This window comes from Sipha flava, unplaced genomic scaffold (assembly GCF_003268045.1).
Source record: "Sipha flava isolate LNK unplaced genomic scaffold, YSA_version1 38_pilon_pilon, whole genome shotgun sequence".
Lineage (NCBI taxonomy): Eukaryota > Metazoa > Arthropoda > Insecta > Hemiptera > Aphididae > Sipha > Sipha flava.
In genome coordinates this window covers 11,780-39,316 of record NW_020273099.1, presented here as the reverse complement: position 1 = coordinate 39,316, position 27,537 = coordinate 11,780, and the positions used below count along the sequence as shown (strand labels likewise).

The window sequence follows — 27,537 nt, the reverse complement described above, 5'->3', positions numbered from 1 at the left end:
CAAAAATATATTTTTATATATACTTGGCTTGTAAACTGTTAAATTTTATAAAATATTTCTATTTAGACCACAAATTAAATTAAATTTATTCCATATTTAGAATATTATTTTTATGATGCATCTAATCCATTTTTACTCTGAGCCTCACATTTTGTAATATAATATTTATGGTATAATTTTTACTGAATTAATTTATATACATACCTATATATTAAAGTTTTTTGATATATAAATATCTTGTTATAAAACTAAAACTGTTTGTATTTTGTAAATAAATTTTAAACAGTACTAAAATTTAATTTTACATTACTCTGCCCTAATTCCAAAATAATTTACAGTCCAAACTATGTATACTATCATTATTTAATATGGTAATAAATATAAGATCTATTTCTATAGTTTTTAAATTTAAACTATAAAATCAAAGAAAATTTTATCTTAAATTTTAAAAATATTATTGACCACTTTAAATATATTTATAATTTATTTATAGACAAACAAGTAATTTAACACTAGATTAATAAAACAATATGTTATATAATCCAATATTAAAGATTCCCAAATAACTGGCGGTTTTTAATTATTTAGAAAATCAGCAAGAATAATTTTTGCATTGAATAACTAGATTGTATATCATATACATTAACTGTAACTTTCATTATTTATTTACTAATTTATTTATAATTCAATATAAAAAAGAATATTTATTACTTAAAAAACTTCCTAAACCATTATATTAATAAATATTAATTAATACATATTAATAAACAAGTCCATTAGTAAAAATACAAGTATTCATATCTATATTTATTTATTATTTTACTAATACAAAACAAAATAATGTACATAAATATTGAAAAAATATTTAATGAAGAGAATTCACAAACTAAAGCTCAATAAAAATAAATTAATAAAATTGAATTTTAAATAACAGCCTATTAGTAAAATCACCAGAATGCTTTAATGGCTTTGAAAATAAAACTACTAAACATTGAATGGCAAATGCAAATATTTAATTATAAGTTTTTATCATATATTTATATATAAATATATATATGTCCAAATATTGCATCCAGGGTGAAATTTCAAAATGTACCTATATGAATTTTTAATTTAAAAATACTATAATTATTAGATATTATTTTCAACAATTAATAAAAACGATGTTGAAGTTTTTGTAAATAAAATATACAACATTGATCAATATATTTTTAAAATATCATTTATCGTTTTTGCTCCCTTCCATGAATTGCGCCCAAAGTGTAGGCAACCAGTCACTTTTGATACAACTCAGTATATATGATATACTACTGTACAATGGAATCATAAGTCATCAAGACATTAAGTTAATTATATATTTATTACATTTTTTAAAAATTATTTACAACTAAAAACTATCTAATATTAAAGTATACATTTAATTCAGCACTATTTTTCAAATCAGTCAATATGTTCCAAAAACTTAGATTTTAAAATGAAATTTATTTATAAGCTAATTCAATAAATAACAACATTTTTTCATCAAAAGGGCTAAATGATAACAATGAAAAAATAATTCTGAATACTTTGTGCAGTAACTTTGTACTTACATTTTAATCTAAATATTTTAACTATGACAATGATTATGATGAAAATAAGTAATTATTTATCAAAATATTTTTGACTCATAAATGAGACTAGATATAAATAGACTATTAGGAAAATTAAAAGAAAAACATATACCAACCAACTTTCTTTTGCTAAATTATTCAACATCATGCATAAAATCTATTACTTTAAATAATAAAATATTGTGTTAATATTTAAATTAATTATAATACAATGATAAAATTATAAGCTAAGAGACCTTTAAGATATAAATTATTACTATAGAAACAAATTTGTATTAGAATTTATACATAGATAGGTATACAGTATACAGTATACATAAAACTTTTATTCAGTATTATTAACAGCTAAAAACCTTTTACAAAATTGTTAAATAAGCTATAATGAAAAAAAAAAAATACACATATTATAATCAAAAATTGTAAAAATCTTGACAAAAATGAAATTAATAACATTTTAACAAAAATGTTTTTATCCTACAGTTTATAACCAAGAATCAATAGAATTATAAAATTTTCAATTAAAAGCAAACTTTTGCTTTAGTATATTGTTAATGGTATTAAAATATAAAATAATAATTGGGAAAATGATTTAATATATTTATAATTTCTATTACAATAATAATTTAAATGTTTTGACTAATTTTTTTTATCAAAAATCATTAAATTTTCATTTGGACGAGAATTTCTATGATATTAAAAAAACAAAAAGTTCAAAAATTGCTTTAAGAATAAATTATTGTAAAAATAAAATAATTTCTAAATAATTTTTCAATTCTATCTTCACGTGACCTAAACTTGTTAAAAAATCAAACAGAATGTACATAAAAACAATCTATACTTCTATGAATTTTCTCCCACAAATCTCATTTAACTAAGGTAATAAAAAATATTACTAAGATAAAAATTATAGTAAACAGACTTTAAATTATAACAAAAATAATACAACCTAAAAAAATTTGTACAAAAGAATTAAAGAATTAAATTTGGAATTGGTAATCCAATAATTTTACCAAAAAAAATTCAGATAAGAATAATAAAATAAAAATCATACTTAACATATCATATAATATTGATCTACATAGAATAATCAATATTTTTTGTTACTTTTTTGCCAACGAATACTAAAATACATATGTTCAGGTAAAAGTACATTTGATTGTTGATACTTTTTATGGTAATCATATGTGCTGTGAATACTAAATTGAATAAAAATTTATTAAACAAATAGTTTAATTTTATAAGAATTTAAAACTATTACCAAAATAGAACTTGAATATATACCCCATATCCTGCAAATACATGCCACCAACTATGCATTTGAGTAAATGGTCGAAAGAACACTGGGATTTGTTCTCTCAAGATTCTATAATCAAATAAAAAATAAAGATTAGATTTTAAATGTTTACATAAAAACTATAATAATTTTAAGTAATAAAATTATAAAATCTAATAAAATCATTAAACAATATCAAAAAGAAAATAAGATTCAGTAACTTACAAGCAAAAAGTTCATGATTTATATATATGTATAATAGGGTGTCCTACTATGTTTTGGTAAAACATCGATAGTCACCCTAATTATATCATAACTTAAAAGATACTCACGTAAGGTTCTTGCAAAATATATTATCTATATTCCACAAAAAAAACCCAAATAGATATAATCCTAGTGCAACAATAAACATGTGTTTACAAACACCACATTTGAACTCTAATATTAATTTGATTTCCTGTGCTAAAGATATAGCCACTAGTATACCATAGCAAAAATGTTGCAATAACGGTTGTGGCCAGGTAAGATAAACAATTGCAAAACCAATACTTATTATTATTAATGCTAATAACAATAACTTATTTGGAATATACTTTGATTTCATATCATGTTTTACTATTGATCTGAAAATATATATATATTAAATCATAAATTTTAAATTAAAAATATATTTTAATAAGCTTACAAGCAGTAAATACAATAACATGTTCCCCAAACCATTGGTAATTCATCAAATAACTGCATTTCATATAAAAGTGTCATGTGAAATGCCCAACTGCCAAAACCAACCACTACATAAGATAATTAATTAATAATTAATATAATAGTTAGATGTTATTATTATTTGAACTAAATTTCAAAATTATTTTAATCTTTTACATACCTGTAATGAATAAGTAACATAAAAAAAATCTCTGAGCAAATTTTTGTTTTTTCATATCCCAAATTCCCCATAATGGAAGTAATATCATCATTAAATTACTAATAGTATTCCCTATTGAAAAATTATAAAAAATTTAAATAAGTTATCACAGATTTAATGCATTATACTTACACATTTCAGCAACATAATAGTTCACTTCATAGTTTTTTTCACACCAATCAATTGTAGCAGTAGGCTTACCCCAATATCCTGAATAATTGGAGTCTTGAAAAGCCATTGATATCTATTTTAATGGATTTAAAAGAAAAATGAATATTAATATACAGCGTAAAATATTTTAAATAAGCATATTATTTGATGTTTAATTAGGTATTTAAATTTTTTTTTCTCGCGTCAAGCATCATATATTTAAAATATAATAAACATGTAATTTATACAACAGAACTAAATAAATATCAAATAAGTAAGTAGTAAGACTAACAAAGTAAAATATGAATAATAATAACACACTAATATAATGGTAACGTGTTTGGTAATGTACATTAAATATTAGTTATATTTTTTCTTTAGCCCAGTATAGTGCTGTATTTACTACCTTCCAACCCAGGCGTATATGATCTCTACAAAACTAGGTACTTAAATACTAACCATATACAAAATGTAAACATACAAATTTATATAAAAATAAACAATAAATAAGGTATAACGGTTCTTGAATTTGGCTAATTTTGTTCCCTCCAAAACAAATACTCAAATACCCAAAGAATAATAAAATCCACAATATTTTAAAAATCTATTTTGTCTTATCTGAATTAAATTCTAGTGCTAAATTTGCATTTATTTAAAATAACACCTAAGTAAGATGTATAGATATTAATAAGACCTCAAACCATACTTAATGTTGAAGCATGGTAATTACATTAATTACATTAAGCTAACATTAAGAAAGTAATAAATTGTGATTGCTGATTAAAAATGTTTATATTATGCGCTCCGACATCTATTGAAAAATATTGATGTTGGTTGAAAACTATAAAATTGGATTCCTCAATAGATAAAACAAGTTCAAGGCATCAACATACTAAATTGTTTATGTTATTTAGTATTTTATCATAAAAATAGTTAAGTTATAATCCATAATATATATAAACATATATATAAATAAATATTTCTAAGTATATATGTATTTAAAAAAATATATATTAATTATTAAAGCTATTCTGAATATTTATTTTATTAATGACACTCATTATTCTTACTTAAACTAATGTACCTATATTATGGCTCATAATAAATCTAATATGGCTCTAGTTTATATTAATAAAATTATAATATCTTTATCTTTTTAAACTAAGAATTATAATACTTAAATTAATAAATACTTTCAGTTTAATTGTTGTCTAGATTTTAAAATACTTAATATAAAATTAGTTTATATTTTTAAAATATTTTATAACTAACTGTTCATAATTTAAATAATTGTGTTAGCCATAACATTTATTTATTTGAATTCATTAATAAAATGATAAAAATGTAATTAAAATTATAAATTAGTTAATACTTATAAATTATTATATAAATAAATAAACAAAGAGTTTATAAAAAAAAAAATAATTAAATAAATACAAAAATAAATAAATGCTAAGCCTGAAGTATTATTATAATTGTAAAGTATTACTAAGTTTGAATTAAAAATTCATCGCCAGGTACATACAAAGTCAATAATACTGGGACTCACTCGTTAATTACAGAATTTTTTTCTTAGTATTAAAATTAATGAAATATAAATAATATTACAAAATTATTAACTGTCTCAAAAATATATCTATATTTAAAATTAAAATGATAGGAATATTATATTGCTTATATTTTTAGGAGAAATTAAACATAAAAGCAAACAATTCAATGTTAAAAATAATTATGATAAAAAATAATAATTAATACATAAAATAACTTTTAATAGTAATCTTAAACCATTAAATTATTGACTTGAAATAAATATTTATATATACTTTACACAATAAATGATAACTTAAAATTTCATTAATGATTAAGTAAAGAAAACCATGTTTTAAAATTGAAATCTATATAGTAATATTATATACCTATAACAGTATAACAAAAACTAGTTACAAAAATGTTTGATTGTTTTTAATGTTTATAAGAAATAACATTAGTATACAAGGCATCATGATATTATTCAATATTCATACAGTAGTATTTACTAACCACTCCTTTAGTTTCTTACAAATAATTAATATTTTAAAAGCAGACAAATATAATAAATATTTAAAAAGTATAATTAAAATTATTTTAAAAATAATAAATAATAATTTCAATATGTGAATAGTTAGTTTTTAACTCAATAAATTTTTCTAATAATAATAAACTTTAACAAAATAAGTTTTGAACATTAATTTATTTTTTTTTTTTATAAAAATGATAAAAACTTTTCTTCATCTGTGGCTTTAATTCAAGTGGTTCCTTAAGAAACTAGAAAAGGATAACTACATCTATATAAATGTCCAAGAATTTGTTTAATTTAATCCCATTACATGCCCATAGTGATATTTTAAATATCTAGATAAACATTTAACATTGATAATGTATACTTAATGAAACAATAATCCTTATATTTGACATCTGTTAAAAAACTATAATAAAACTATTTTTTTATTAAAAATGTTTTTTTTTTATTAAAAACATAAGCTTAAATAATTAATATGTTAATGAATTAAAATTATTTACTTATTATTGAACTCGATTATTATAGTAAATTTGAAAATTAACACAATGTAGCTATTATATCTATTATTCTATAAATACCTAAGTTTTATAGTTATAATGAAACAATGTAACAAACTAACACACGCTGAAGTATTTTTGAACGAAAAGGAAGAATTATTAAGTACATGGTTTATTAAATAGTTACGAAGATATAATAAATTATGATAAAATTATTACCTAGGAATGTGGCAACCGGCCAGGTATAAAAGTGTGAAATAAATGTTAATTTCAATCCGAAAATGCACCTCTATTCTCTACAACAGTGAATAACCAATAGGACATGACTGCGGTTGTGTTGCAGTGCGAGTAAACGAAATGGGTGAATTCATTAAAAAAATAACTAATTGGAATTGGTACAATTTGAATTCTCTGGGGAAATAAAATCAGAAGAAAAAAGTTAAGGGACAGCGGATACCGGCCGGAGCGAAGAAACAAGATCAGCCGGGGACTAGTAGCAAGCACCACTAACCGACGCCGACTGCCCACAACGCACGACCACGGGCTGCGTAATGGCAACTTTGCTGAATTACTACCCGACACCCGACAATTATACCGCAGCACGATCAGCCGCAACCGCTATTCACATCGCAACGACGTCGACAGTTTGACACCGCCGTCCACCACACACGACCATCAGCGGTTTGATATTTTTTTGTTTTTTTTTTCCCTTTTAAAGAATCTCGATTATGTCATTGACTTGTACAGTGCCGGCAACCTAATACCGAAAACGATTAGTAAGATCACACGCGCAATAATATCGAAATAAGAGGAAAGCCCAACGAGGGATATTGTGGATTTCCAAACGGCCGTGATATGATTTGGTGTCATCTTTAATCGCTAAAGTCGACCGCGTACCTGTGCGTACGAATTACAGAATTACCAAGCCCTGGAGCATCGCTGTCAATTTTGTCCGGGGTGACGGATTTGTTGGTTAATCGAAAGTGGTGGAGGAACGGGTTGTGCAACGCACTCTCACGGAATTGACGTGCGTTCCGACGAGCTCAATTCCGATAACCACATAATGGTAAAAGTTGGCTGCTGGACGTCAATTTATGTGCAAGCTTCTATCGTTTACATTGCCTAGTCACAAATCCCTCAGACGACCGTCGAAAAATGGCCGTCACCTTCCACGTATGAGCATCAGCTTGTGAGACGTTTTCACATGTTGGTCGCATTGCAGTTAGCATAAACGATAGTGCACATTGCAACGAAAAATCCATCTTGTCCTCGCGCACCACATTTCAAATGCTTGTACTGATATTAGCACCATAATATTTTTCGAACATTTGTAAGGCATGACTATCATAGTATTTCTTATTGATACCTCGGCGTCCATGTGCCAACGGACTTACATGGGTGGAAGACCGACACTTTTGGACATTGCTAAAGGGGCTGTTGAGTCCTTTGTCAAGGTTTGCTGTTGCTTTCCATCTATTTTCATTAGTTCACTTATTTTTGCGTTTTCCCAATAGGTAAGACAGCGGTCTTCAGAGAGCCGGGGTGATAGATATATGTTATTGACTTTTGAAGAGCCACCAGCCAATATTAAGGTAAATATTAATATAGTAGCTAAAGATCAGTAAAAAAATTAATTTCTAATTAATGTTGATTTTTAAATTAAATTATTTTGGATTTTTTTTTTTATTAATGACTACTGGATTCAATATATTTGTTATTAAACTATAATAAATAATATACAAATAAAGTATCCTTTTTTAAATGTACCATGTTTAATACATTATGATTATATAAATAGTATAATTATTTTTAACATTTAAATTTTATACTTCATTTGTATTTTATTGATATTAATAATAATTATTATTTAATTAATTTTTTAATTTTGAATAATGAATCCTTTATTTACTTTTTAGGCTGGTTGGAAAGAAAACATTGGTGCATTTATGAATCAATTGAAAAATTTACGCTGTGCTGAAATGACTACCTTAGGATTAGCACTAAAAAATGTATTTGATATACTTAATATAAATCGAATGCAAAGTGGTATAGACACTTATGGCCAGGGTCGTTCACCATTTTTTTTGGAACCATGTATCATAGTAGTAATAACAGATGGAGGACGGTTATCAAATTCATCCACAGTAGTTGATGAATTTAATCTCCCCATGACAAATCCTATACCTGGATGGGAGATGACTAGAGAACCATTTCGTTGGGACCAGAGGTTGTTTTCCCTAGTATTACGTATGTCTGGCACGCCAACTGTAGATCGTGATACTGGACTAGTTGCCAATGATACATCACCTATTGATGCTATGTGTGAAGTTACTGGAGGTACTAATTATTCTTCATTTTTAATTAACTTATAACTTATCATATTGATATAATATTTTTGTATTTTCTTTAACATTTTTAATTTGTTATGAGTACTTATTTTCCTTAAATGATAAATTAAATTCAAATTTTTATCATAATTAAATAATCAATTTTGATTTACAAACATTTATATAGTATAATTTAATTATAAATTTATATATACATATTTTGTTAAATTGAATTTTTGTGTTAGGTAGATCATATTGTATAACTTCACAAAGAGTATTAATGCAATGCATTGATAGTTTAGTGCAAAAAATTCAAAGTGGTGTGGTAATAAACTTTGAAAAAATTGGTCCAGAACCTTTACCAATTGCAGACAAGGAAAATAGTATGGACATTGATTTAGGTTATGAAGAATTTGGAAAAATTGGTTTTAGTGGTACAGATCATTTGAATCATCAAAATGGGGTAAGATTCAATAAATTATTATTTAAAATGTTTTATTAACTAAAGATATTTATCTAGAATAAAATTAATGGTGTTCCAAATATTGTTCAGCCACTTTCTAATGCTTGGCATAATTGTCGAAAACTTATTCATGTTCCAAAATCTGCCCAAAAAGGATTTCCTATGGGTTTTTGGCCTATACCTGAATCATACTGGCCTGAAAATACAATGAACTCTTTGGTATTTTTTAAAAAATTCTTTTTTTTTTTTTTTGTATTTATTTTTATATAATTATTTTTATGAAATAGCCACCAAGATGTGCTCACCCAACAGTTAAATTTTCTTGTGTAAACCAAGAACCTATGGTAATTGAAAGTTTACCTTTTGATAAATATGAATTGGAACCGTGTCCACTTACACAATTTATACTGTCAAGAAAACAGCCAACTCTTTGTTGGCAGGTAATCAATAGTTATTTAATATAAAACTATTCTCAATTTATTAATTAATATTTTTATATTCTAGGTTTTTGTTGCTAACAGTTTTAAAACTCCAGAAGTGATGCATCCATTTGGTTACTTAAAAGCTAGTACAACATTATCCTGTGTTAATCTATTTGTATTACCTTATAATTACCCATTACTTTTACCTATTCTCGATGAATTGATAAAAGTACATAGATTAAAACAAACTCCTGAATGGCGGGCTCAATTTCAAGCTTATTTACGAAGCACACCAGGATATTATAATGCTGTAAACATTTATGCTTATTTTTTTGTTATTATAATTTTTACAATAAATTCAATTTTTAGCCTCTAAGGAGAGCCTTAACAAGAATGGGTGTGCCCAGTACTGTAGTGACTTCTTTGGTGCCTGACACTGCAGACAATGCTTCTTTAAGCTACTCTGTTCTAAGTTATTTAAAACGTCTTAAAACACAAGCAAAAACAGAATATGATAGGTATTTGAGTAATTAAGAAATAAATTTGATTCCTTGAATTATAAATATAAAATAATGTTTTAGGTTATGTACTGAAGTGACTAACAAACAAACAGCTAAAACAAATTTAAATTTAGCTGATTACATTCGTACCAATCATATATCATCGCTCAAAAAAGATATGTCCACTAATCCTCAGTTGCAAAGTAATAAAATATATTTTTATTTCATTTAGTATTATTTATTATGTGTTAATAAATATTTATATGTATTAATTTCAGATAAATTTATTCATTTACGAGAACAATTAAATGATTTCAATAACTTTGTAGTAGGTACTGCTAAAAGAAAAAATGTTGAATGTAATAGAACTGGCGGTTCTGGTTTTCATAATCCTTTTGATATATCACGTAGTAAACTTTTAGAAGTAGTTAAAAACATGCAAACTAGTTTTTGTCATCTTACTCCAACCAGATATTTTGAAGATGGTAAGACTTTATAAAATTAACATGTTCATTTTAATATTCATTTAATAATTTTATCTTTAGATTTAGTGCATTGTATGCCTGTAAGTCAGATGGGTAATTATCAAGAATATTTAAAACGTATGACATCACCACTTCGAGAAGTAGAATCAATGCCCGTGAGACAACACATGTTTGGAAATCCTTTCAAAATTGATAAAGTTAGTAATTCAGTTTTTTATTTTTGTATAATTTAACGTATTGCCTTTATTTGTATTTTATATAGAGAATGATGGTAGATGAAGCAGATGTTGACTTGGTTGGAGCAGGAAGTGGATCCTCTAGTCCTAGAGCTGGATCTAAAAGAGCTTTAGATAGTGGTCCTACAAGAAGAAAACCTGGACCTTTACCACGACATGTATGTGCATCTCCTCGACCTAGATCACCATCACCTGCACCTATCATTCCTATTAATTCTTTAGTAGAAACTCCGCCTATACTTTTACCCAATGGAGGGGAAACAGGTTTGACTCAAATATTAATGACTATTATTATTCCAGAAATAAGATAACTAACTTTTATCTCATGTAAGAATGTGTTTGGTAAAATCTTCCATCAATATGTCATCCTCTATAAATCCTCCTATGTGTTGATACACAGACTCTCCTTTACCTATTGATAATTTTACTGTTGTAGGAACTATTTCTTGTTATAAAGAAAAACCAGTAAAAATGCTTTCTTTCATGAGATTATACAGAAAAAATATTATTATTAAATTTGTTTATATATAATTATATTATTATTAGATGAAGAAACTCCACTTCCGGTAAATGGAGATTGTTACCCTAGGGTTATGTGCCCATCACCTCCTCCACCAATACTTGAACCATATGAAAACCATTTTAATGATGAAACTGATGAAGATGAAATTATGCCGAATGATATATGTAACCATATCCCAGTGATTCAAGAAGGAAATGGTGTTCGTCAACACCTATTAACAATTACTACTAATGTGGACCAAGACATGAATGAACTGTCAAAACAAGAGTTGTTAGACATTAAACAACACAATGCAAAAGTTAGGAAACTTTTATTCATTGAAGTTAAACGTCCAGGCCAAAGTAAGTATACTTCATATTTCATTGGGGCGTCATTCGCCTTCTGAAAAATTGTGAGTAACCTAAAATGTATAAAAATAAAATATGTATTTAATTCTTTACTAATAAAACAATGTTTTTTTGCTTTTTTTTTAAAAAATATTTTTTCAGATTATACAGCACTATTCCATTGTTTGGGTACATTAAAAGGTCCAGCATCTATCCAATTGACTTATGTTAATGACATTATTGCTGAAGCGCTTAGGTTTAAGAGAAAAAGATTAGTAAACAAATTGGAGGAGTTTAGAAAATCATATATGCAAATTCCAGCTGCGGCCAGATGATTTAAAAAAAAAAAAAAAATTATATAAAAATCAATTGGCCTTATTCTTATTAATTATTTTTCCAATTATTTAATGTTTTTATGAAATTATAGAACATCAACATGCAAAAAAATATCATACAAATAAATTTTTGTATTGAAGAAAAACTCTAGGTGTGTTTATATGATGGGATAAGATAAACATTATTCAGTTCCTTTTCAAAATGAAATATCTTTGTCTTCTACTATTCCATAAAGCAATTATTATTTTGTAAAATGATAAATACTATTTGAGGATAATTTTTCCATACCTATTAATGAATGTTCTTTTCAATTTAATCATTATCAATATAATTATAGATTTTTTTTTCTTGCTATTTATTAAATCATTATAATAATTAGACATTTGGTTTCCAATAAAATGTATTCATTTATCTCTTCAGATAATTGAATATTAACAGAAATGAGTAAAATGAATATTGTTTTATAAAAGAATACTAACATTATAGCAAGTAAGTGTTATTGATAAAAACTATTTATTTAAATTACCTTACTTAAACTTTTAATTGATAAACAATGTAGGCTGTTTAATTTAAAAATTAAATTTCATTTATTTGAGCATGATTGTTGAGAGAACACCTGCACACCTGCATCTGTTATCATCGTTTTACACACGAGCAAATTTACATTCAATGGAACTGGTTTTTTGTTATTAGCTTTAATATTAAAGTAAACTGACCTATTATCCAACTTAAAGAGAAAAACATTGTCATTGAAATTATATAAGTTTTTACTATATTTTAATTATTGAGCAAGTTACTATTATGTAAAATATATCAATTTTAAAAAAACTAATAATTTGCTTAAAAATAAATATATCGTAAGAAAAATACTATCTTCATAAAGAAAATGTTTATCTCACAATTTTGTAATAAGTCCGTATACTTTAATATGAAAACTAATAGTACAAAATTAGTTCCACTGAATGCAGATTTGCTATGTTGTATGTTTGTAAGAAGACAAAACATAAGGGTCTGGCTTCAATTATTACAAAACAAAATAATTTATATTTAATATCATAAAACAAATATATTTTAATGTATCTTATTCATCAAAAGCTATCTTAGCCTATGTATTGTGAATATATTAATTATAAAATATTGCCTACTTAAGATTAATTATTTATGGTCTTAAAAATGAATATATGTAATATGTATTTAGGCAATATTTGTATTTTACTGTATTTAAAGAATTTATTTTGTCCTTAAAATATCTAATATTTTATTTAATTTAGTTATATTAATTATTTGATTAAATAATTCTTGTTAATGGACTAATAACCTGGTCCTTTGGAGTGATAGGTTTTAAAAATAATTTTATATACTTCTGTTTAACATAATAGTCTAATAGAGTTAGTACTGTACGTTTATTCTCTGACAAGATATAATAGAAATTAAACATTAATAATATTCTATAGCTGAAATTTTAGCATGGGTGTAAAATATAGGAAAGTTCTGTCGGACGTTTTATGTGATTAGAGAATTCCATTGAGGCTGAAAGGTAAATTTTACAGGGTTGTAATGAGACCGACTATGTTATATGGCTCAGACTGTTGGGTAGTTGGCAGGAGAATAGAACAGAGTATGAGTGTTGCAGAAATAAAAATACTTAAATGAATGAGTGGAGTGTAAAGAGAAGATGGAATAAGGAATGAGTATGTGGAAGGTAGTATTAGTGTAGTGTCTATAGTGAACAAGACGCAGATTAATTTGTTTAAAGATAATGAAAGGTGGGGTTCATTAGTAATATGTATATTAGAGCGTGATACATAACTAGACGAAGAAAACAGAATTAAGAAGTGGGACGTAGTGGAACTTTTAGTTTTATTAGTTGAAAGAATTAATGGCAATCAATTTGGTTTAATAAAAATGTAGTAATGAAAGATTAATTTAATGTTTTTTCGGTCAGTAAGGCTAGTTGAATTTAAATTTAAATTTCTCTAGATGGGCTGATTATCATGTGGAAGACAAGGAACCTTCAGTAAAAAATTTCAAGAATCTACGCTAAGCCAATTTTATAGATTATGAGACCGGATTTAATAAATATTGCGACTTTTTATTAATACTAGGTTGATCAAATATATACAAATCAGATTAGTTACAGTTTTCTTATTTAATTTAATAATACAATATTTCTCAATTTTCAACGATTTTGCTATAAAAATATAACAACGTTATTTTTTAAATTTAGTTAGTATTTTTAAAATTATATTTATCTGAGATCCATAAAACACAAGTTTAGAAAAATCAAATAGCCAATTACTTAAAAGTTTAAACATATTCATTATTAATTTTGTTAAATATTCTCGGTCCAATGGGAAATTAGTTATAGATAAATTAAAATATGTCTTAGAAAAAAATGAAAAATATAAAACTTACTCTAAGGTTATGTCAAGAAATCAAAGTTGGTAATTAGATATAATACCAAATTATTTTAAATATGCACCGATAACAAGTGTAGACCAGGCGCGGATATAAAAGAGGGGTTCATGGGATCGATGCCCCCCCCCAAATATCACGAAACCAAACTAAAATAAATTGTAATAAATTACAGTACTCGACTTGCAAAATTAAAGAAGGGGGTCTTTATTTACTTAAAAAAAAAAAAGAGCGTCCCCAAAACTTGTTAAGCATTATAATTATAACATAATAATAATAAGGGGACGCAAACTTCTGAAAATTAGTTAGGGTACTCCGTTCCCCCTTAAATCCAGCACTGTATGTGAAGCAATGATAAAAATTATATTTTTGCTGTAGCAACCAGTGGCGTAGCGAACATTAAACCATATGGAAGCGAACAAATTATTTATGACCTACCCCACCCACCCTTCTCCAACTGATGTATACGATACTCGTATAGTTATATGCTCAAATAGGGGGTGGGGTAGCACCCAAAATAAAGTTGTATCCCCTCTCAAAAAAAAAATATATCAAAAAAATTTTAGAAGTCAAAAAGTCACAGGAACGGACAATAATAAAAATGCGCAGGTTAGAAGCGTAGGCCGTTATATTAAACTACAGAGTGCAGAAGCCGTCTATCGAGACGTCGAGTGTCGATGTGAAAGTGTCGACTATTTCAATAATTTAATACATTCAAAATAATATTTTTCTAAAAATATAAATCTTACATGTACATTAACCACTTATCCACGGGTCAGGTACCACCACCCCCACCCCCCCAAAAAACCAGAAGCAATTGCTTCTGAAAAACATGATTCGCTACGCCACTGGTAGCAACTACCTATATATTGACATGTTTTCAAACACCAAGAGAAAATTAGATTTCTCTCTATAATTTAATTTCGTATTTAATATTTTTTTTTTTTTTTATGTTCTTAAATAAAAAGTTTTCTTCGATGTACCTACTTATTTTTTTTAAAATTTTTTAATTGAAAATTTATTCCTTTACAATGTTAAGAAATATTTATGGTAAACGGTAATACTTATAATATTTTAGAATTATTGAATTTTATATATATATTATGTCCACAATATAAAATACCATAATTACTCTGAATCCGCGTCTGGTGTAGACATTGAACGTACTTTTTCATTATATTTTTTTTTTTTATTACATGCCCTGAGGCTTTGTTATTGAAACGACCCAAAAGTCTTTATACATATGTTTGACAATTATACATATTTTACGTACTAGATATAAATTATATATATATTACACGTTGATGGAGTTACTTCCAATGAAGTGTCTCCTGCCTTAATCTAAGATCTTAAACTAAGTCGTATGATTTAAGACGTCTGATCAGGGTATATTGTAAGGTGCTGTTGAGCATTGATTGCGATATCGAGAACATTTTTTGCTATTTTGGAAGTACATTTTTATGTTGTTGGTAATGTTATAATGATAATATTACGGGTGAGAAGGTTGGTGAACTCAGTCGTGTAGCTATTTCAAAAGGGGGGTGTTGTTTAAAATTACACACAACAAAATAAATACTTGACGTATACTTTATTGTACAAGAATATAAATACATTAGTACATTACACATGAATATCTATTCATGTATAATGTACTATTGTATAAGAAAATATTTAAATATTTTATCATATTAAAATGCACATGGATCTATTTTAAATCGCGCATGATACGATGTAAAACCACGGCTTTGATTTATTAGGCAAAACGATGTAATGAGAAGCCGGACCCCGGCTTTACATTATTGTTATGTATATATTTCGTTACGATAAATATGTTTTCATTAAGGTTTATTATCAATTTTTACCTTTATTAGACTTCAGTATAACGTTAACGTGGTCAAGGGGGGGTGTTACTACACCTGTAACCCATGGCTACGAGCCTGGGTAAAATGGTTTGAAAATTATATTTTTGAAAAACCACCGATATCATAATTTTGTGGAAATTACGCGTATTTTAGTGAAGTGATTTTCAAATTTTTAATATTACCTGTTAAATTATTTTACCAGTCATATGTATTATTTTAAAGATATAACTGGTAAAAAAATAATAAAAATAATAATAATAATACTAAATCAAACAAGTATAATTAAGGAAACAATTAATAAACTACGTTTATGTTTGGCGTAGGCAAGTACTTGTAAGGTAATCGACTTCCGAAAAATAATCTTTAAAATAATACAGTAAAACCTCGATAAGACGGTATAACGGAACATTATTTTGGTCCCGTTCCAAATGACATACAATTAATTAACCCCGTCAAGACGAAAACCCCGTTAACACGGAAAAATATCATGGTCCCGATCGATTTCGTCTTATCGAGGTTTTACTGTACATTATTTTTCGGAAGTCGATTACCTTATTAGTACTTGCCTACGCCGAACATAAACGTAGTTTCTTAATTGTTTCCTTAATTATACTTGTTTGATTTAGTATTATGTATATTGTATATAATACACTATTTATATGCGTTATGAATATAACATTATAATAGGTATGCGAGCCTTGGTTTGTTTGGATTCAGTTCCAATAATTCCACCAATAATTATTTTACAAATCGTCGGCTTTCTATTTATTGTATTGGTAAAATGTATTCATATTTGAAGTACAGTATTAGTTTGAGAGTGCACCTAATATGTAGCGTAGTGTTTATTCATATAAAGAATCATATTTAGTATACTTAGTTAAGAGTAGAGTTATAAATGTGACTTTTGAGGGGTAGAGGGAATTTAATGCGTTGTTGACAAAAATTCTTAGAATAGACCCTGCGTCTGATATTCTTGGAGTTATCTAATAATTGGATGGCTAATGGATTAACATGGTGATCTAGTCTCGTCTCATGTTTGCGAGCAAACCTTTGAATTTCGTCTGCTATTGCAGGCAGCATCATATCACGGTGAATTGCGTTGTTTCTTTCGAACCGGTAGGCTGTAGTGATGATCCGAAGAGCAATGTTTTGACAGCGTTGTATTACATCGATGTTAGACTTACTGACACAACTCCACAATTGAATGCCATATATCCAAATCGATTTTATAATTGCTATATACAGTAGACGTTTGTTTTCGATGGTTAACTCGGAGTGAGGTCCGACTAACCAATAATGTTTTCGCATTTTTTCTTTAATCTGAATTTTTTTCTGACAGACGTGGTGTTTCCAGTTTAGACGAGAGTCAAGGTGCATTCCAAGATATTTTGCTGAATGTTTTTGTGGGATTGGTGATTGATTCAGTACTACTTGGATGTTTTCGGTTTTACGGAACGTATAGTTAACGTGCACCGATTTATCGCCATTGATCTTAATTTTCCAACATCTTGTCCAGGGAAAGATATTGTTAATTGACCTCTGTAAGTTATCAGTTGCAGTGAGCTGACTATTACGTGTTGAAAAAATTGCCGTATTATCGGCAAACATAGCTAATGTTATGTTATCATCGTTTGGTATATCAGCCGTATTGAGTAAGTGTAGGATAGGTCCTAAAACACTACCTTGTGGTACTCCATCTGATATATCTTTCCATTCGTTTATCGCTTCTTCATGTATGACTCGAAATTGACGGTCGGTCAAGTATGATTCAAGAAGTGCACATCAGGAATGTGGCAGCTGATCACGTAGTTTAATGAGGAATCCTTTGTGCCAGACTTTGTCAAAAGACTGGACTATGTCAAGGAATACTCCACAGCAGTACTTTTTTTTTTCAAGAGCTTAATTAATCACATTAGTAACTCGATGTACTTGATCGATTGTTGAATGTTTGTTGCGAAATCCAAACTGATGTTCTGGTATAAGATTTTTTTCTTCTATAATCGGTTTTAGGCGCTTAAGCAGAAGTTTCTCTAAAAGTTTAGATAAACTTGGAAGGAGTGATATCGGTCGGAATGATCCGACATTTTTGGGTGGTTTTCCTGGTTTGAGCAACATGATAACTTATGCCCGTTTCCGTTGTTCTGGAATGTATTCCGTACACAAAATAGCGTTGTATATGTGTGTAAGATGAATGATAGCCTTCTTTGGAAGTTTTTTCGGTATTTTTAGACTAATTCTAGCATAGCCTGGTGATTTTTTTTGGCTTGTTATCTATTTTTTAGCAATTTCTAACGACGAAAAATGTTTGATTTTTTCACGTGCTACATTAAGTGGTTAGCATTGCAAAATTTCGAGCTCAGAGTTAATAGTGTTTGGCATAAATACATGTTCAAGATGCCTAGCGTATATTTCGACTTTTTCTTGTTCGCTGCGTGCCCAGGTGCCGTCTTCCTTACGGAGGGATGGTATCTGAACACGATAAGTCTTGTGGCTTTCCATAACGAATAATCGGTATTATCCGTCGCAGTGAGTCCACTCAAGTATAATTTGAACGTTTCATTTTTAATTTCTTTGATTTTGCCATGAAAAATGTTGTTAACTCGGTTCCATTCCGTTTTATCCGTTGAGTTCCGTGTACTATGCCATATTCGTCTCACTCGACGCTTATGTTGGACTAATTTTCTTATTTCTAGTGGGTAAGTTAACTCGTAATTACTATTGATAGCTATCGGAGCTATCGGATAGGTATTTCCACCGCACTAACAATGTCGTTGGTTATTTTTTTTACTGCAATTTTAATATCTGCTATTGTTCTTAATCGAGTTGAAAGTATTATGTTTTCTCCGAGGGTATTTTTGAATAGGTCCCACTTTGATTTTTTGTTTGTTATAGACAGTTTCATTATCACATCAAAACTTAGTGAGAGAAACACAGGATTGTGATCGGAAGTAAGTTCTAATAGTCCTTCAATTTCCGTATAATTTGATGAAATTTCTTTCATTACGTAGAAGTCAATAAGATTAGGTAATTTATTTGGGTCAGTCGGCCAATATGTTGGTTTTCTAGTTGAAATTAATTGTGCTTTAATTTTATTTGCTGATTTAGCCTATTCTCGCCCTTTGGTGATAATTAATCTCGATCTCCAAAATGTGTGTTTAGCATTATAATCTCCTTCAGCAATGAATCTGCTACTGAGTGTCTGGAAGAAATTAATAAACTTTTTGTCGTCTACTTTATGGCTTGGTGGACAATAAATAGCAGAGATAAATCGTTATGCCCGTCATTAATATGAACACTAGTTGCCTGTAAATGTTCTTGAGGATGTTTATCAAGTTCATAATGTTTAATTGTTTCTTTTATTATTACTGCAGTTCCTCCATGAGAGCAATTGCTTGGATGTTCTGTTGTATATATTCGATAACCACATAATTTTAGAGTGGTCCACGCTGTGAAATGGGTTTCAGAAATTAAAGCTATGTCAATTTTTTCGTTATTCGTAAGATGTTCAAGTTCTTGTTTTCGTTGTACAAGCCCGTTAGCGTTCCATTTTATGATTCAAAGCGTTCTACTCATTTCTTTTTCTTTTGCGTTTTGGTTTTCGGTTGGCTATTTTCAAGCATGTCCAACCTCTGATTTAATTTTGTTAATGCTGCCATAACGTCAGATAGCAACGGTACATTTTTTTTTTTTTATTGTGCATGGGTTTGAGTCAGTAGACCCTTTTAATTTTCGTTTGAAAAACTAGCCATATGTGCAAAAGAAACTTCTTGAGTGACTGGTTTCACAGGCTTTTGTTGCATTCTTAGTTATTCATTTTTTGCTGTAGTTAGTGTGAGTTTTTTCTATTGCATTTTTATAAGTGATACATCCTTTCCAATTTTCAGTATGTCCTTCACTACAGTTTGTGCATTTCGCCTTTGATTTCTTAGACTTAGGGCAATTTAATGAAATGTGTCTTACACTACATTTTACACACTTTGGTGTTTTGAAACAGTAGTTTTAAGTGTGACCAAATATTTGACAATTTTTGTATTGTGGAACTTCTTGATTTTTCCTTGGAGGTTCCACTCTTATTATATGATAGCACAAGTTTTTAATATCATAAATGTCTTTGTTGTTTGCTTGTGGCTCCAGATCCACGAAGAATAATGAAAGCCTTACGATACTTTTTTTTTAATTTGAATGTTCGTAACATTATGTACAAAATGTCCTAACTCGGATACCTAATTCACTTTTAATGAAATAGGGGTCAGTTTTAGGGTGTAATCCACGAATTACCACCCGAAAATTTTTTTCTGTTTTAAGTTGGTATCTGTGATACTCAACTTTTTGCTCTTCTTATACTTTTATAGATCGTCGAAATTGGTGTTCGTCGCCTGTTAGTATCTCAATTTCACCATTAGCCAAAGTTTTCATTTGTTGCTCATGTCCTTCAGCTTCTTCGAGTTTTAAATTAATCATTAATTGTTTAAAATAATTTACACAATATACTGTTATTGGAGGTGGCTTATGGATTTTTACAGAAGTTTTCGCTACTTCTTTCGTCACTTTGATAAATTTTTTTGGCGAGCTCAAAATTTCTTTGGAGCTCTCAGCGTTCATTTCAGAAATCTGAAGTTATAATTTCTCATTGTTTAATCACAATTCCATTACTATTAGTTTCAAGATCGCGTTGTCGTTTTGTATTTGTGTCCAAATACTAGCATAAACTGTTATATTATGTGACGGATTTGAACCGACGTCCATATTTACATGCATTGTGCAATTCGGTCAGTTTGTGTGTGACCCATTTAAAATATATTTGTTTATAAAAACTTACCGTTCGTCTGACAGGCCTTGGTTTGCAGGGGCGTAATTAGGGGGAGGATTAGGGATATGGACCCCCCCAAAACTTTTTTTATGTATTTTTTTTTTATTTATTATATTGTGATAGTATAATTATTATCATTATTATTATTATTATTATTACGATTACTATTATTATTATTATTATTAAAATTAAAATTATTAAAAATTTTGTTCAGATGGAGTGGGGGGTTACTGTATGAGATGTACAGATTTTGCTAAAATCTATAATCCCCCCCCCCCAAAACCAAACTCCTAATTACGCCACTGTTGGTTTACATTGTAAACATTAAAAAAAAAAATGTATTAACTTAGTCAGCATTATTTCGCAAACTACGAAAGCGAAACATACGAGTTGCTTGTTCGGTGTACAAAACGCAACTCACACAATTTTCAAGAACACAATTTATTAATGTAGGTGTATAATAATACATTTTAATTCAGAAAAATAATATATTTTGTTAATATTATATTGATGTCCATTATTTAAGTAAGTAATTAATGATTATATTTTTTATATGATTTTACTATGTAATTTTAATTGCGATTTTAACATATTTATATTGCAATTGAAGCATCTCTTTTTAGTGCAGTTTTAAGATATTTTAACGCAATTATATCCGGACCTTTATTATTAATAAAGGTCCCAAAGAACAGTTCCCTACTCTAAAAGAGCGCCACACGTTTGGGTACATACCATTATTTTTACCTGAAAATTTAGAACACGATTGAATACGTTTGATATACTAATCACTAGGACTCGGAAGTTTATGACCTTAAAAACATTAAAAAAAAATATGCAAATATGACATAAGAATGATAAAAAATTAAAAATATTTGTTTTAAATTAATAAAAATACATTTTTTACAAATCTTTACTCTATTTTACTGTAACATTCTATATAAATTTATCACAACTTAAAAATTACTTAAAATATGACAAAAAATGACAACAGATATCCTTAAAATGTAGGTATAATAATATTCACTACAACCATCGAGATAAATAATAAGTTTATTTATAATTATTCAATAAACGATAAGAAATGAATTGTGAAATTAATAAAAAAATGTAATGGCTAAAAATGTGGGAAAATTATCTAAAAATGTCAAAAAATTACTTAAAAAATAATAAACACCAAAAAATGCAAAATAATAATTAGTTATTCGGATTCATATGCTAATGCAACACATTTGTTGCCAGGAGAGTATCGTCTAAAAAGTTCCGAAAAAAAGGCAAAATTTATCAACTTCTGAGCCCTACTAATCAACTATTTCCATAATATAGAAACGATTAACCTTTATAAGATATGGTTCGTGAAACTATAGTTATATATTAAGCCCGATCACACTGACACGATACGAGAAAATATTCTATCAATATAATTGAATACGGTAATTCATACCGATCCGGCAAGCTCCGTAACAACACGACACGACAAAACATTCAAGCAAAGAATGTTTTGTTGGTCTGTCAGTGCCTGTCGGAATCTTTTTTTTTTTTTTTTTTAATGTACATATTATTATGTACTCAAGTACTTAAATTAATTTATAAATTACATTTGTAAACAAAAATGTTTTCATTGATTACAACAAGCCTTGTTATTTTAGAGATAATACATAGATACAGTCTTTATATTATATTTGACGATAAAATGTATTATGTATATATATTATTATCGAGCAAAAATGCCATTACAGTTAAATCTTCAAACTTAAAATTTTTAAACATATTTCTGGATGTTTTCTGGAAACAATTTCTGAATGTTGGAAACGAAAATTGGAGTCAATTGAATGTATTTCTGTCGTTTCTTTTTGTATGTGAATTGGACGTGATTTTGGCTGCTTACGAACTGAGTCCCAGTATAACCTTTTATGACGAATTGAGTCCCGGGTTGTTTTAGGGTATAAACCAATTGAGTCCAGTGACATTATAGGTATAATACTAATTGAGTCCATGTTTTAATACTAACTGAGTCCCGTAAAATTAAAAAAAAACATTTTCCTTCCCATTTTTACAGACTTAGGACTGTCTGTAACAAAAAATTCTACAGGTATGGTTAAAAATGTTTTTTTTTTTAATATTTTATAAAATAAATATATAATTTTTATTATTATTCATAATTTTCGCTGTGCCTGGACTCTGGATGGTTATTTCATATTTTACTCAAAATAATCCTCGGACTCAATTCGTATACAATTAGTTTCCTAACCACGGACTCAATTAGTATATGTCTCGTTTGTACCCGGGACTCAATTAGTATATTATTTTTTCCCCGTTCAGGTATAGGGACTCAATTAGTATACAGTGGTGATTTTCGTCTGTTATGTCGTGTCGTGCGAGTGTGAATCGGACTTAATAATGTTTTAAGTTTTAGTGTTTAGACATTCATTAAGTTCAGTTCCAATTTGAATTTCTAATCAACAATATGATTATTTTATTCATAGTAATGAATGTTTCCAATGTTTTTGAAACCAGACGTGGGAAAAAGTGCATCGTGATTAGCAATAAATTTAGTTAATTTAGAAAAAACAAAGATACACCTTAATTTTTATATTGCACAAATCAATAACTGTCAATAAATTGCGTCCAAATTGTTATTAATATGTACCCTAATGTGTTAATTTTCTAGGTGTATAGTGTAACCAAAAGGTGTATTAATTTGTAACTAAACGTATTGCATTTAAGGTCTACTGTAGCCAAACGTGTTACAACCCTCCAAAATTGATTGGAATAATTAAGAATTATTAATGAACGATCTAATTTGAACTCTGAAAAGATTTGCTTAAAGTGTAGTTGATTTTAGGCTGGGACTAGGGGGCCCTCCAAATGTATGTAAGCCTTGGGGCTCGTGTGCGCGGCACACTCTGCATACCCGGTTTTGCGGCACTGGTAGTTATAAGACTCCAAATGTATTTTGGTCCACATTCATACGACCATATTTATTTTATTGAAATCATTTTTTTCCAAATGAATTTTCATATGCATATTTACCTTAAATAAATTTAAAAATAATGCGAATTCCTGTCTAACATTTTTTTAATGGGAGATTGAATTTAAAATTTTACAAAAAAAAAAATCTTCATTGGTTGGTATTACTCAGCGTAGTTTCTTAAATACAATACCAACTTATTATTTATTTCAAAATGATTTTAAAGATAATTCTACAACATACATAATCATTTTGATCAGTGATTTAATTTAAGACATTGAATATGTGTTGACTTGTTTAACAAAATATATCAATTACTTCATCATAATTTATTTCTATATAGTAGTTATATAGCATATTAACATAATAGCATATAAATCTTGGGGCGGCTTCCTGAGCCCTGACACAAACTTCTAACACAATTAATATTAAAGTAAGTGGCGTGGCGATATGGGTAATCGAAAGGCGTTCACCACTCGGTTTTTTGGGGGGTGGGTGGGTATCGACAAAACATACTTGCCTCTGAAAATTTTTGAGTTCGTCACGCCAATCATAGGCGAACCCAGAGTTTTACATTTGAGTGTGCCTTGTCATTTTTTGGTTATTTTTTCAAAATATAAAGGGGAGGCTATAAAAACGTACGTGTAGACCGTGTTATGATTTAAATTCTAAAAATAAAGGCTTCGTTAATGATGTAAAATAACGATTGGTAAAAAATACACGTAATTATTATTGCAGACTTATTCTGAACACTTTCAACATAACTTAAAAAAAACTAAAATTTAATTAATGTGTATGCACATATATTCTCAATTGTAATTATTCAATTTTTTTATTCACCTTATTCACATTAGGTTTTGCCAAGGCACACCCGGCACACTCCGTAGAGCCACCATGACGCCATTAATTATAGTTATCTGTATTAGTAATTATATATTATTATTTGTTTGCGTGTTCTTTAAATTTTATTCAATGATCTAAAGATCCAGATGAATCGTTATGTATTTATAGTGTTTTCTTAAAAGGCCAGAGTGGGGCACTCAAATGTATATAGACCCGGGACCCACGAGAAATCAATGCAAATTCAACCATTTGGTACGTGGGCGTCACTGATTATATTAAAAAAGTAAGTTTTAAATTACTTTCAAAATATAAAAATTGTTAGATACAGGATGTCAACAAAATATTTGAATTGAAATGAGAGAATTGAAATAAATTATCAATACTTATAGCAATTTCTCAAGTAGGTATCTACATTTAATTTAGCGCAATCTTTACATTGGTTTATTAATGAAATGTTAATTTATTCTTCTATAACCCTAGCAATTTTTTTAAATTCTTTATAGGATTCTTTACTTAAGTCTAACATGATCTGATTCAATTAAGACTGTCTTCGTTTCTCTTCGTTTTTTTTTTAATGTGTTAACTGTAAAACATTGAATGTTCAATTTAAAATCAAAAAGGAGGAGGGTATCTCAATATTTTTGGATAAGCTATAATAATTAAACTTTTAATCATCTTAGAAGACAGAATAAATGTACTCATAAATAACAATGCTTAAAAAAATATACTGATTCATTATTTTGTTATACAGTATATTAGTGTGACCTATTGAAGCATAAATTATTCCATATACATTTATTATTAATATGAATTTATTAAAATTAGATTTTCATCTTAAACATTTAATGTAGGTATACTAAATGAGGATTTTTAATTTTCATAATAACTAAATAATATTCATGTATGTAGAATGCCTTATATAAATTAAGTAAATTATAATATAAATTAAGTATGTAATTACTTATTATTTATATAGATTTATAAACTTCAACTATTATATAAAACTTTTAAAAGATCATTTTAGTTTTCAAAAATAAAACTATTGACACTCAAATAAGCAATTTTACAACTTTTCTTAGACCTGTATTACAGATATTTATGAAAGTACATCTTAAATCCATAGATGTAATTGAGATTTTGACAGTGAAACAAATTTAACTGAAAAATAAATTATATAAGATCAAGAATGCTTTAAATGTAATTAAGTACACATCATTTAATAGCAATTTAAATATTATAAATTAATAATCTGAACAATGCAAATTATAAGTTGTGAAGCACTACTATAACAAAAAAAAAAAAAAAAAATATAATTATTTTCAAATATATTTATTTATATGAAAATAAAAATAAAATATGAAAATTATGAAACAAAATAAATAAATCATTCATAATTCCCAAAACATAAAACGTCTTAAAAATAATTATAATACATAAATAATTAAAAATGTGTATACATATTGAAAACAAATACTATTCTTATTTCTCCAGTACCTAAAATTACATCTTTTAATAAATATAATATTTGAACACATCCACATTTTATGAATTCACTGTTGTGATGTCTTTATTAATACGAGACCACTAATTTAAGGAAATTACTATATTTCTTTTTAATATTTGAATACAAGGTATTATTTTCAAATAAAAATATATAATAATTTTGAAACAAAGAATTAACAATCATATCACAAATCAAAATTTATTGAAAGAAAATAATACTTAATTAAAAAAAATAAAATAAAATAAATAATAATTCATGCCATTATAATTATATTAAAATTAACATTAATTATTTAATTTATATTTATTATATTATTAATGTACATAGGATTTTCCATTCACAGGTGAATAATTAAAATAAATTTAACAATTAATATTTGGCATCTTTCTAAATAACTCAATAAGTATAGCAATTTTGTAAATGTTAGGATATAATTTGATATTCAATAGAAACTAATAAAATCTAATTATCTTAACTGATGTTAACTATGACATGTATTAAGAGTATTAAAAATACCATTATATATGTCACTGTTGTTTAAGTATTAAAGTGTGTAAGAGAGGGTTTTTATTACAATTTCTATTAAATTTGTCAATTTGTCTATTATTCTTGACAATTTATAGTAATGTTTAAAAATACTTGCATCTGAATTTAATTAGAAAACATTAAAATTAGCTCATTTATAATTTAAGAATTAATAATCAGTTATAACAAAATTATGTTTGATTCATTGCTAAATGTTATCATGATATTAAACATTATAACTTAAATGATTTAGATTTATATACATGTACAATATGCCATTATTTTAGTTAAAAGAAAAAAGCTATACTAATATTCCCAATCATGTAAATACAATATTTAATATTCATACTTTTTATGAGAAAACATTTCAGTACTTATATGTTATAATTATAATTTTTTATTTGTTGACAATGGCATCAAATGAATTAACAAATTTAATCTTAAACAAATCTTAATAATTTTTATAATATTAAAAAAAAAA

The 27,537-nt window shown here is 27.2% G+C and overlaps 2 protein-coding genes across 2 annotated transcripts; one reads left to right on the top strand and one right to left on the bottom strand.

Annotated features, from left to right (window-relative positions):
* Positions 1-2,665: 2,665 nt before the first annotated feature.
* Positions 2,666-7,850, bottom strand: LOC112688331 (alkaline ceramidase 3). Its single transcript, XM_025561486.1, has 7 exons — positions 6,731-7,850; positions 3,938-4,049; positions 3,767-3,877; positions 3,569-3,674; positions 3,216-3,506; positions 2,869-2,973; positions 2,666-2,806 (listed from the first exon to the last, which is right to left on the bottom strand). Exons 2-7 carry the CDS (start codon positions 4,041-4,043, stop codon positions 2,698-2,700), a joined length of 828 nt encoding a protein of 275 aa, XP_025417271.1. The 5' UTR covers positions 4,044-4,049; positions 6,731-7,850; the 3' UTR covers positions 2,666-2,697.
* Positions 7,849-12,200, top strand: LOC112688330 (integrator complex subunit 6). The gene is made up of 14 exons (XM_025561484.1): positions 7,849-7,965; positions 8,026-8,103; positions 8,428-8,848; positions 9,084-9,301; positions 9,359-9,520; positions 9,589-9,741; positions 9,806-10,033; positions 10,093-10,241; positions 10,305-10,426; positions 10,502-10,708; positions 10,769-10,905; positions 10,971-11,208; positions 11,491-11,808; positions 11,956-12,200. Exons 1-14 carry the CDS (start codon positions 7,849-7,851, stop codon positions 12,126-12,128), a joined length of 2,721 nt encoding a protein of 906 aa, XP_025417269.1. The 3' UTR covers positions 12,129-12,200.
* The last annotated feature ends 15,337 nt before the right edge of the window (positions 12,201-27,537 follow it).